The 11,829-nt window shown below is 46.7% G+C and overlaps 1 protein-coding gene across 1 annotated transcript; it reads right to left on the reverse strand.

The window, feature by feature from the left end:
* Positions 1–1,485, reverse strand: NKX2-8 (NK2 homeobox 8). Its single transcript, XM_036103873.2, has 2 exons — positions 1,329–1,485; positions 1–675 (listed from the first exon to the last, which is right to left on the reverse strand). Exons 1-2 carry the CDS (start codon positions 1,483–1,485, stop codon positions 113–115), a joined length of 720 nt encoding a protein of 239 aa, XP_035959766.1. The 3' UTR covers positions 1–112.
* Between the last annotated feature and the right edge of the window lie 10,344 nt (positions 1,486–11,829).

Raw genomic sequence — 11,829 nt, forward strand, 5'->3', positions numbered from 1 at the left:
AAGAGAGGTGGGGCCGGGGGAACACTCCGGATCTCGGCTTCCAGCCCTGCTTCGGCCGCAGAGCCACTCCAAAGTCCGGGGTAGCCCCAGGTGCCCGCGCCCCGCAACGGCCTCACCAGTTCCAGGAGACCAGGGCTGGGGGCGCTAAGTGCTGGTAGGCGGGGAAGAGGCCGAGAGCCGAGCAAGGCCCGAAGGCGGCATAGCCTGGCAGAGGGCAGGTGGCGGCCGGGGACGCGCCGCTCTTGTCCTGGGCGGAGGCCGTGCTTAGATCGCCGCTGCCGCAAGGCTGCCCGTCGCGCACCAGCACGGGGACCACCACGCGGCGCAGCAGGCCCGGGGCGGCGCGCAGCTCGGCAGCGGCTGCCAGGTCAGGCGACTCCGCCGCCCCCGGCGCGCCGGGTGCGCGCGCGCGCTTCAGCTTATAGCGATGGTTCTGGAACCAGATTTTGACCTGTGTGGGCGTGAGGCGAAGCAGGCGCGCCAGCTGCTCGCGCTCGGGCGCGGACAGGTAGCGCTGCTGCCGAAAGCGTCGCTCCAACTCCAGCGTTTGCGCCTTGGAGAACAGCACCCGACGCTTCTTCCTCTTTTCAGCGTCTGAGCCGGGAGACACCGGCCGAGTGCACGGCCGCTGCGACGAGTCGGGAAGGCTGGTCTCCGGGCTGCTCTCGTCCGAGGCTAGGGGCGGCAAAGGAGACACGGCCTGATGAGACGCCGGCTGCTTCTCGCGCGCGCGCGTGGAACCACTGGCCGGAGGGCGCCGCCACTCGCCCGCGGCTTTAGGGCTGAGACCATTTCCTTCCCTGGGCCCGCATCTGGACACCCACCTCTCCAAATTCAGTGACCTCATTTATACCACAACCTGAGACCGCGCCTCCTAAGAAACTCACCAGGGCCCTCTTAAAGCAAGTCCACACTGGTCGCTGCGCTAGCAGACGAATTTACCGCAAGCTGGGGCACCAACCCTGGCCACCTCCAGGTCTACTGCAATTGTTGCTGAGGTTTGCAAAGCCTTGGAGAGCTAGATCGCCACTGCTGCCCATCTCAGACCGAGGCCTGAGAACGTAGCCGTTTTCAGACATTTAAGGGCTTGTTTCTTAAATATTTAAATATTGTGACCTCTAGAAACAGAAACCCAGATCCCGGGCGTCAGTGCCAGGCGCAAGGATCTGCTCTCAGGATGTGCTGACTAGGGAACTATTGGCATAGGGGTTTATGGAGGACAGAGCCTCTGGTTCGAAGACTGGTTTTGACTTCCCAGTCCCGCATGGGTCGGGTGCGTGGTTCTGCTCCCGCCTCCCCACTCCCGCCGTGGTCCTCCGCTTACTCACAGGGGTAGTGGCTGCGCTCGGATTCCAACCAGGTGGCGCAGGGGCCGGGCCCGGGAGCGCGTAGCTCCGGCTCCCGCCTCCGCAGGTGCTGTGCGTCCTGCTCGGGTAAATCCAGGAGGCTGCGCACGGTGAAGCTGAGGCGTCCAGAGGTGGCCATGGCCAAGGAGGGGAAGGAGGCGGGGGCGGGGCAGGCTGGGAACCGAGGGGCGGCCGGGGACGCCGCTGCTACGGGTGGGCGCCAGAGGCGCACGCCATGCGCTGGCTGCCGGGATATTAGCGCGCTTACAGCGGCATCTGTTTATATAAACAGCTCTTCCCACCCGGGATGCTTTGAAAGCCGAGGTCCGGGTCTCCAGGGTGTTAAGTACCTGAATGAGTGCTGGACCAAAGACCGAGCGAGCCCGGAAAGTGCCACCTCCGCCCCCCCCGCCCCGCCCCGTCCCCCGCCCCTCGGCGCCCCGTTACCTCCCAGAGGCGGCAGGAAGCAGCTCTACGGCATTAGTGATTCTGTCTGATTAGCCCAAAGTGGGGACAGATAATGGGGATTGTTACCAATGAATAACATCTTGGGTGGCGAGCGGTGGTCACCACCCGCCCGTCCCAGCCCCAGCTTCCTCCTCCTCCTGGGCTGACACGGGGCCTGGCCCCGCAAGAGCGCCGGCTAGGGTGGGGGCGGCATGGGTGGGTTTATGAGCACCCAGGAATTTATTCCCTGTTTGCTTTATTCCTCGAGCTTGTTTGCTAGAGTGTTCGTTTCCCGCAATTATCCAGAAAGTGATTTACAAGGCGGCGTTAAACTCTGGCGCGCTCTTTCTCTTTTTGGTTTAGGCCGCTCTAAGGATTCAGAGGCGAGAAATTTCAGGGGGGCACAGAGTTGTGGCCTGGTTCCGCCGGCATCTGGGCCGAGGGTTTTGAAAGCCTCTAGGAACCACACCCCAAACGTTCCTTCCTTCAAGGTGTGCTGGGAAAGGGCTGGCAGTAGTACAGGAGCCCCGGCTCGGCGCCCGTTTCCCCAGACCGGCAAAACGGAGGCGGAATCCGGCCAAGCTGTTCGGGTCCTTAGTGCCACCCTCGTTAGCCCAGCCCCGCCTGGCCGCTGCGGGCCGTGGGCCCAGCCCCCGTGGCCGCGCTCCTCAGAGCCCAGCCCAGGCCCGCTCTAGGGCCCACGGGCGGCGGCGTTTCCCCGGGAGCCCATGAAGGCCTTGCGGCCTCCTTGGCGTCGCCAGACCCTCTGGCGCCACTTGTGAGCTTCAGCTATATGGCCTCAATGTCAGGCCCGGTACCGGGGGTACAGCCTCTGCCCCAGGGCAGGCCTCCGGCCTGGGCTTCCCGCTCCAGGCAGCTGCCAGGCCTAGTCCGGTACTGGACCGATTGCGAGAATTAGGACTGGGCCCGCCGGGCAGAAAAGACACCCTGCGGGGGTTTTCTGAGATCTAGTTCCCACAGCCCCACCCGAGCGAATGATCAAGGTAGAAGGCGCAGGGAGCCAGGCGCGGATACATTTTGTTGGCCCACTGGCTCCCCCGTGGTCCCGCTTCAGTCTAGGGCTCATTGAGGGCACTTTTAGAGGCCTCTCCTCTGCAGCCGTGGTTTGGGTATTTGGTTGCTAAATTCTAGTGAGGGACGCGGCGCTTGGGTGGCCGCACCCGAAATCCTAGCTCCACCTGAGCTTAACTGGGACCTGGCTCCTGTGCAGTGGCCCGGGCTCGCTGGCCCGGTGCACCCTCCCCATCAGCCTCCCTGTCATGCGTGCCCAAGGCGCCCCGGGCTGCGCAGCGCGCTGGGTGGTCGGGCGGAGGCAACCCCAATACAGGCCAACTGCTAGGCCGCGGACAAAGGGGAAATGGAGCTCGACGCCCCGGACCTGTTGGAAGCATTTGTTCCAGTCAAGATTTTGCATTTGTTCAGTCCGAAATAATGCGTGATTGACGCCTGCTCACAAAGCTCTTTAGCACGCCGGGATAAATCGGAGCTTGTCCCGTGTTGTCATGGTTTTCAATGGGGTTCAATGGGATTGGGAGCACGATCGACTCTGCTGGCCGTCTCTCTGCCGCCCCGGCAATAGATTTATTAGTTATGTCTTTTTAAATAAGATTAAATTGAAATGACTTGGCTGTCCTCTTCGAGATGGGCGGCAGAGGGAGCCAGGAGGAGACAGGGGGAGGCAGAAGCCCGAAACTCGGTGCCCACTGCGCCCCAGCACCTAAGCTCCAGCGTCTCAGAGATTGGGCAGGTCACAGACTGATCCAGGGCTTCCTGGACTTCTCTCCAGCTAGAGCCGGATGCCTGGCAACCTCTGCTAGCCCATTTCCCGGGACAGGTGGAAGGAGGGCGTTGGCAAAGACTATCCTAGGGCAGCATTAGGATAGACTCCCATTTGGGATCTGAACTTCTTGGCTGTGTGAGGGAGAAGGAGCTCTGGCCTAGGAGTCAGTTGGCATCCCAGCCCAGCCCCTACCTAGCTCTAATGGCCTCATCACTCTGAACCTCTCTCCCCACCCCCTTATCTGAAACAGAAGAGAACAGATATGGTAACTTCTAAGGACCCTACCAGTTTTATGATTACATACCTCTGGAATTTTTCTAAATCTATCTTTGTTGAGTTAATCAGCAACTTTGGTCTACCCCCGGCCCTGCCTTTCTGGTACTCATCCCCAGGACTCTGACTCTACATTCTCCACAATGTTCTAGGAGAGGATGTGCCATCTTCCGAGTTTCCAAAGGACACGCCATAAGAGTAGGGATGAGGTAGATAACAGTTTTGGAAAGAGAACCAGAGAACCAAGTCAGGAGATGCAAAAGAAGAGTCTTTCCTGGAGTGACTGACCTCTCTTAGCCTTTTAATCTATTTAACATCCTAAGCCCACACTGACATGTAGAAATAAGTAAATGGCACTCTTCAATTCTTAAGAGCTCTTCAGCATCAAATATTTGCTTTTACTCTTAGTATTTGGCTCCCAAAGAAGAGCTATTCCCTCCCCCCGCCCCCCACATCTGCTCTGAGAAGGATCTAGCTCTGGGATTAGCTCCCAATATTACTTCTAGCCTTACCTTCCCTAACCTGGCAACAGTGTTCCTGGGTCCCAGTCTGTGTTCTAAATATCCCAGGAAAAGTCTGTACCTCCTGGTTCTAGAAAGCATTGCAACTTCCCTGTGTCATTGTGGTTTCCTCAATGCCTCTGTAGGCTAGTCCAGTCTTCCTCTCAGCTGGGCTCTGGGACTTTATCTGAATTATCTCTGAAGAGCCAGAGCCTGGGGACTCCAGGAGTTTGTTCCATGTAAACTGTGCCTTCTGAAGTAATGGAGGGAAGGAGGTAAACAGCCAGAATTATTAGTGAAAGATGCTTTCTTTATTGCCTCTTCATATCTGACAGACTCAAAGATGGGGGAGGAGAAAATTATTTTGATATGGGGTCAATTGGAAAAACTAGGCCAGATAATAAGTTTTACACATATTGGAAATCTTTATATAAATTGCCTCTGATTCATAAGAGATTCTTAGTATCACAAGTAAACCATCTAACTGAATATCCTTTCTAGATTTTAAGATATTGCTTGGTGTTCTGGACATTTGAACTTATTTTGCACCTCAACATAGCTTGGGAATATTATTATTTAATTAGATAAGTATTTGTTTCTCTGTAATTGGATGTAGTGCATCTCAATCCTAATAAGAGTTTTTAATCATTAGGCATCTGCGCTATAGTGAATATATTTAAGCAGTCTGCATTAATCGCCTTTTCAAAAGTATTATCCAAGATGATCATCACTGCTGCGTGCTTAAGAATTTAAGACTAGAAAATTCTGAAATAAAACTAAAGTATCTTGATTTTTAAAAAATGATTGCATCTATATCTTGCATTCTGTTTTTAAATCCTTCCATTTTGGTTAAGTGTTTCACAAAATCCTGCAAATCTATACAGTATTGAAGAGAGGCAACATTGCAAATTCCCCTTGATAGATGGAGGGCCCTCAACTGCCAGGACACTTTTCTTTGCCTCATAGCAACTGCTCTCCCCTTTTTATCAGTATTCTGGTTAAAATAGCAAAAGGAAAAATAAAAATGGGCTTTTGATACCTCTAAGAAGAAGTGAATGATCTTGATCAGACTTAGGACAGAAAGAAAAAGCAGCATTTAAAATCAGACTTCTTTGCCTTTCCTTCTGAAACCTAGTTGCCATGAATAAGTAAACATTTCCCTTTTAATAGGTAATAATCAATTGCTTGGCGGTGGTCCAGGCCTCGCTGCAACTCATTCTTAGTTGTACTGATGATATATACATACAGGACAAGGAACGACAATTACTTTCAGACTGGGGTTTTAGTACATCTTTGAAATGGGCTTCAGATTTTATTGCTTAAGGTCAAACAACAAGATTTGAAAGGTCCCATCTTAAGTTCCTTGAAATATTGACTTTCCAGGGACTTTTTGTTGTCATTGTTGATTTCTAGCAGAAAAATTTTTCTCTTCTACTATGTTTATCTAGTTGTTTAGATATATAATGAAAAAAAATGTAGGGAGTAATATGGTTCAGTGAATTAAAAAGTAAAGGTATTTAATGAAATATCTATAGTCTCTAGTTCCTAAAGAGCCAACAAATAACTTAAAAAATTTTTAAACTAGTTTATTAAGTATTTCTGGTCTTTCCCATACTTTACAATGGTATAATATAATGCTAGCATGGAATGTAAGCTGTCCGAATAGAAATAATAACACACCTTGGAGAGGGTGACAAATCTTATTTGTTCAGAGCTGAACTTCTTCATTTTTGTCTAATCCTTTTTTCAAGATGCTACTTTATACTCCTCCTTTGCTTGACTGAAACAGATACAGTTTATATATAAAAGTATCCTAGTTGATGTTTACACAATAAAAGTCCAGGCCCTAAGTCACATTTAATGTCACATACAGACACTGACAGAGTAGACTGACCCCAGGAACATATTTTGTGAGATTTGCCCTAGCACCTCACATAGGCCTGCCTGCAGTGCATGCTTATAACTACCAGCACTTCATTTCAAATTAGGTATTTTTTCTTACCCAAGCATTATAACAAGGCCTCTTTTTTTTTATATATATACCTTTACTTTGAGTTAACTTTGGGATTTTAAAAGGGTTGTATTATTAAAATGAGATATTATTCTGTCTTATTTGGCAGCAGTTTAAGCACTAAACCAATTATTAGGCTAGAGAAGTAGTTGTTAATATCTGTTGAAGACAGGGACCATAGTCTATCAGAGGTCTAAAGAATCAAATATTCCATTTTCTTACAGTGATGATGACAGCAGTAGTAATAAAATACCACTTTACATTTTATACATTTGAGAATGTTACAATGTACACTCGCATTTGTTACTGCATCCTGAGTCAGGGTAGATGACCTAGGAGAGCAAAGCTTAAGGAGAGGCTTGAAGGCAGATAGACTGTGATATCCCTAGAATTGAAGAAATTGGGGGGGGGGGATGAAGAGGATGTAAAGAGGAGAAAGAAAGTCCATTGTAATAGAAGGTATTAGAAAAGAATGATTAAGAGGTGAAAGAGAAAGCGAGTCTGGGCTGGCTTAGAGCAATGGGTTCAATTTGATCTCATCGACTCAGAGAGAAAAAAATACACGAACCAGAAATTTCCAGTCAACAGTGGCTTCTATATGCTTTCCCAAAGTATTTATATTTCTAAAAATTAATTACAATAGCTTCCAGTTATGACGTAAGTCCTGGAGATGTAATGCACAGCGTGGTGACCATTATTAACAACCCTGTATGATATACTTAACAGTCTCTAAGAGGGTAGATCTTAAAAGTTCTCATCACAAGAAAAAAAAAGTCTGTACCTATGTATGGTGAAGGATGTTAACTAAACTTATTCTGGTAATCATTTTGCAGCATACACAATTATTGAATCATTATGTTGTACACCTGAAACTAATACAATATTATATGTCAATCATGTCTCAATAAGAAAATTAAAAACAACAACAACAATAAGTAAATTTCACCCTCTAAAGCATTCAAGTTTTTCTAGATTCTATTGAGTTTACTTTTAAATGTTTCTTTGGAAAAAAATCTTTTTCCCAAGAGGAGGCAAAACTGTATAACAAGAGCATGAAATGACAACCTGCAGGAATTTCCTCACACACACACACACACAAAAGTAAAAGAGCTGTATGTTTACTGCAGTCTCTGGAAATCCCTTAGCCAGCAAAGGTGGCTGTCTTTGTATTCTTGATTAAATGGGTATTTGCACTGAAGTCACATACCACACAAAGGAAACAAAACAAAATAAAAATGTCCTTCGTGTTCTGTTTTTCAATCATTTGTGTGAAGGAGGTTCTTGGCCTTTATCACTGTCAGTGAAAAGTTCTTCATTGGAAGGAGACATTCCACTCACCCTGCTTCTTGTGCACAGGGAACTTACCATGGAAACTACTTCTGGAGCCATCAGACAAATACATAAATGACAAAGCTCAATACTGGGCATTTTAGGTTTAGCTTTAGCTCAACAACAGGGTATGAAGAAGGGTGTTTAGAATTTCTTGAGAAATTTATTGTTGTATTTGCCTTGCTCTGAATCTTAAAACCCATAAATTGGATTTATTCAAGTTGGGAAACAACTAAGAAATGACTTTAAATACATTCTGATACTAGCATATGTATGCTATGTATTTAACACCACTATGTATGATAAAGCTGTACTTTTCTAGGTGACTTTTTAAATAATAGCTTGAGTATCCCCAAGATGAGAGATTCATCTTTAATACACATTTGTATTTTTTAATTGGTTATAAACTTCAATTAAGTGACAGAAAAAAATTTCTCCGACTAAGTTTCTTTTGTTTAAAAGATCTATACTAAACTGTTGTTGACTTATCCTTAAAATATTTTGCTTTGTAATATGAACCTGAAGAAATTTAAGACAGTGCTTCACAAAACTTGTATTGTCTTTTTTTTTTTTTTTAAATTTCACCTGCTTGTCAAGTTCTCATTTAATTTACAACCAGTCCCAGATCATTCCCCTACTGTTTCCACCAAGTCTGTTTTCAGCCTTCTTCTGTCCATGGTCCACATGAACCAGCTGTAAAGACTGTCTGACCCAGCATGTGTCCACTGCTCGTTTTCATTATCAGCTCCTCAAGTCAAGGCAGTTTATAAAAGCTAGATTGATATATTTCTGGGTGGTTATGGCATCGGGATGTGTGCATTTTTGGGGGGGGCTACATAGTTGAAACTTAGTTCTTAGGCACTGGAAGTATGTGTATATTTGGATGGTTGGTAGCATGAGAAAAGAAATGGATGGCTACACATGGGATTTTAGTTGCTTCTTTGTTTTTGACTACTTAACAAGAAACAGAAAAAAAGAAAGCCTTTCTCCTTAAGCAAAAGGATTGGGCTGTGAAACAAATTTCGAGGGGGGAAATCTAAGAAATAATATGTGTGCCTAAAGTTAGACATTCTATTTCTTACATATTACTGAAATGATTATCAAATGATGAACTTCGCGAAAGCTCAGATGTCAGAATGCTGGGGGTTAGACAATACAATTAGCAGGTCATCTCTAGTAAATTTAGCATTCTGGTTTCTTCTATAATAAAAATAAAAACCACCAAGTTTTCATGAATTATCATCTTAATAATTTCTTTTATAGAACAATTAGGAAAAGTATATGAGTATCTCTTTCCATGATGCACACTCGTTAATGCATTGTTGAGATTTTTCTATTATTCAAATCCTGGTGGGATACCAATTCTCCCATCAGCTGATTGGTCAGAGGAGCATCCCAAGGGGTAGGCAGAATAGGGGAGAAAACATGTTAGTGTCTCTAAGTGAATCCAAGGTGTCCACACTGAATGGAGGTGAAAGTGACTGGGTGAAGGGAGGGAGGAAGTTAAGAGAAAATGGGAGAGTGAGTGCTCATTTCACCTTGGTGATCACCCATCTCTATCCAGCTATGACTTACCAGCTGGAAGTTGGTAAAAGGAAGGCAGGGAGTTTATTTGATCACCTCTGGAGCAGCACACCGGGAAGTGTAGGGGAGAACAGGTGGTTTTGTTCAGATACCAATTAAGACTTGAAGGCCTACAGCATTTTAAAAGTCCTTGTTGGGAACTAAGGCTAATTTCTAGGAATCCTGTTGTGATTTGCTTTTTAGCAGCATCTCAGTGACTAGCAGAGTGTGATTTCATCTGCTCTAAGTTGTATTTGTTTCCAAACAGCTTAACAATGCTAATTGGACAGCATAGAAACCCATTGCAAGTTGTGTTTTTTAAAAAAGATAACTCACCCTAGCAATGAACATAGATTGAAAACCAGTTAAAAGCCAGTGAGAACAAATGTGTCTTAAATGGAGGATGAAACAAAGGGAAGGTGGGGGCACATCCCCTAATGTCAATAGGCAGAAAGCTGCACGTGCATAATGGCCATGGGAGCGACCACCCAAGGTGATCTGAGTCAATTCTGGAGACAGACAGAGACCTGGAGCCAGAGAAGGGGCGGGGACAGGCCAGCCACCCAGAGTCCTGCTCAGGAGGGAGCCAAGGTGGTGGGGAATTGTTGTATTCCTGTTCCATGCCACACTTGTATCGGCAGCCAATTTTCTTCCTCCAAATATACCCCACAAGGCAGGAGGTCTGCACTCTGGCTTCTGTGGCCAGTAGTCACACTCCTGGTAGATTTAGAAGGCTGCCAAAGATAATGACTGAATATTAACTAGAGTCAACTGAATTACACAAATATAAACCCCCTTCTGCCCCCACCACAAGGCTGCCCATCCACCCAGCCTTATATTTGGTAGCATGCAAGTCCCTCAAGGGGCAACATTTTTGAGAAAATTAAAATCCACAAATATATGAGTAACTCATGAATACCAAGCACTCAGCAAGCACTGAGGCTGACTGACTCAGGCATAAGGCAGAATTCAAGGAACACCTGGTTTTTCTTTCCAACATGCACCAGATTTGGGGATCAGACCAACGGCACCAGATCTGGGTTTGAAGTCCGGCTCTCTGAATAACCTGGGTGACCTGGATCAACTTTGGTAATTTCTTGGAGTCACAGTTTCCTCATCTATAAAATAGAAATAGTCACTCATATGGGTGTTGTGAGGATTAATGAGATCTTTCATGTACAGTGCTTGGCACGGTCCTTGCCCACAGTTAGTAGGTTTGTTTATCACAGCAGTTGTTGCTCTGATAATAATGTATGATGGGGAGGTGGAGAGGCGGAGTTTTCTATTCATACAGCAGCTGGAGGCTGTGCTATCATAAGTTTAGGATCGGCGGTCACAGAGCTGAGTTGAATTTCATCCAATTCACAGAAGAAGAAACTGAGGCACAGAGAGAGTTTGGGTGACTTGCCCAGCATCTCACAGTTTGGCTTCAAGACCAGATTTTCCTAATCGGGGCATCTTTCTACTTTACCATGCTCTGTGCTACTAGTCGCTGAAGTAGCTTTTCCTCTAACAGAGTTAGGAACAAGTTGCCTGTAGAAGAGATTTCCTTAAACTCGGCAGCATTATCCAGACCCTCCAGTTTCAGAGCTTTGGCCTCAGCCTACTTGCTGCTATGGCTAAATCTCTGCTCGCAATGCAAAGGCTCTCACTGTACTTAATGGAAGGATAAAGGCTCAGCCTCCCAAGCCCTAATGTTTTCATTTCTTGGTGCCTCTACAGCTGCCTCGAGGTGTTTTTCCCCCCAGTGTCTGTGCTTCAGGATTCATTCTTCCCAGTGTGTGAATCCTTGAAGTAGCATTTGAATCCTCTTAATTCAGCCAGAGCATCTTGTAAAAGTTCTCTCTCTCTAGCACATATAAAACACCAGGTAAGAACAGAATCAGATGAATTAGAAACAAATGCATTTGCCTAGAGGGAAGCAGAACAAGGCAAATATTGACTGCTTTAAGAAAGCAAAGGGAAATGCATTAAGATTTTTTTTTTTTTTTTTTTTTTTGGTAAGGCCAGGGTCAGGGGAGGATTCTTTGCCTACTGGGAAAAATGGAGAGGAGAGAATGGTCACAGCAAGGCTGTGTCACTCAACATCAAGCTCTTGGATTTCCTGGGGAAGGCGTGGGGCAGGGGGAGGGGGTGCATGTGAATGTGCTGGGAAGAGGATTGTGTGTTCGATTCCACAGGCTCTGTGATCCTCATCCAGGCCTGCCTCACAGCAGCCCTGCAGTCCTTACTCTACAGGGAGAAGTGAGCTAGCTCCCAGAATCCTCAAAACCCACGCTGCTTTGCCCAAGACCGTGCACCCTACCCTTTCTTTTGTTTTCTAAGTTCCCTTAGCTCTGGGAGTCAGTACCATCCGCTTTTCCTTTTAATTGCTTTCTGAACATTTCAGACGTGCTAATCCCAGGTGCCTTTCCAGGACAGGCGCTGGTGCTCTATATTTGCTTCTGTGTTTTCAAAAGAAATACTTGTTGATATTTTTTGATTGACATAAGAGTACATTGCTAAATATAAGACAATTGGGCTTTTAAGGTATACAGACATTCCATTAGAAGGAACATG

This window comes from Halichoerus grypus, chromosome 8, assembly GCF_964656455.1.
Source record: "Halichoerus grypus chromosome 8, mHalGry1.hap1.1, whole genome shotgun sequence".
NCBI lineage: Eukaryota > Metazoa > Chordata > Mammalia > Carnivora > Phocidae > Halichoerus > Halichoerus grypus.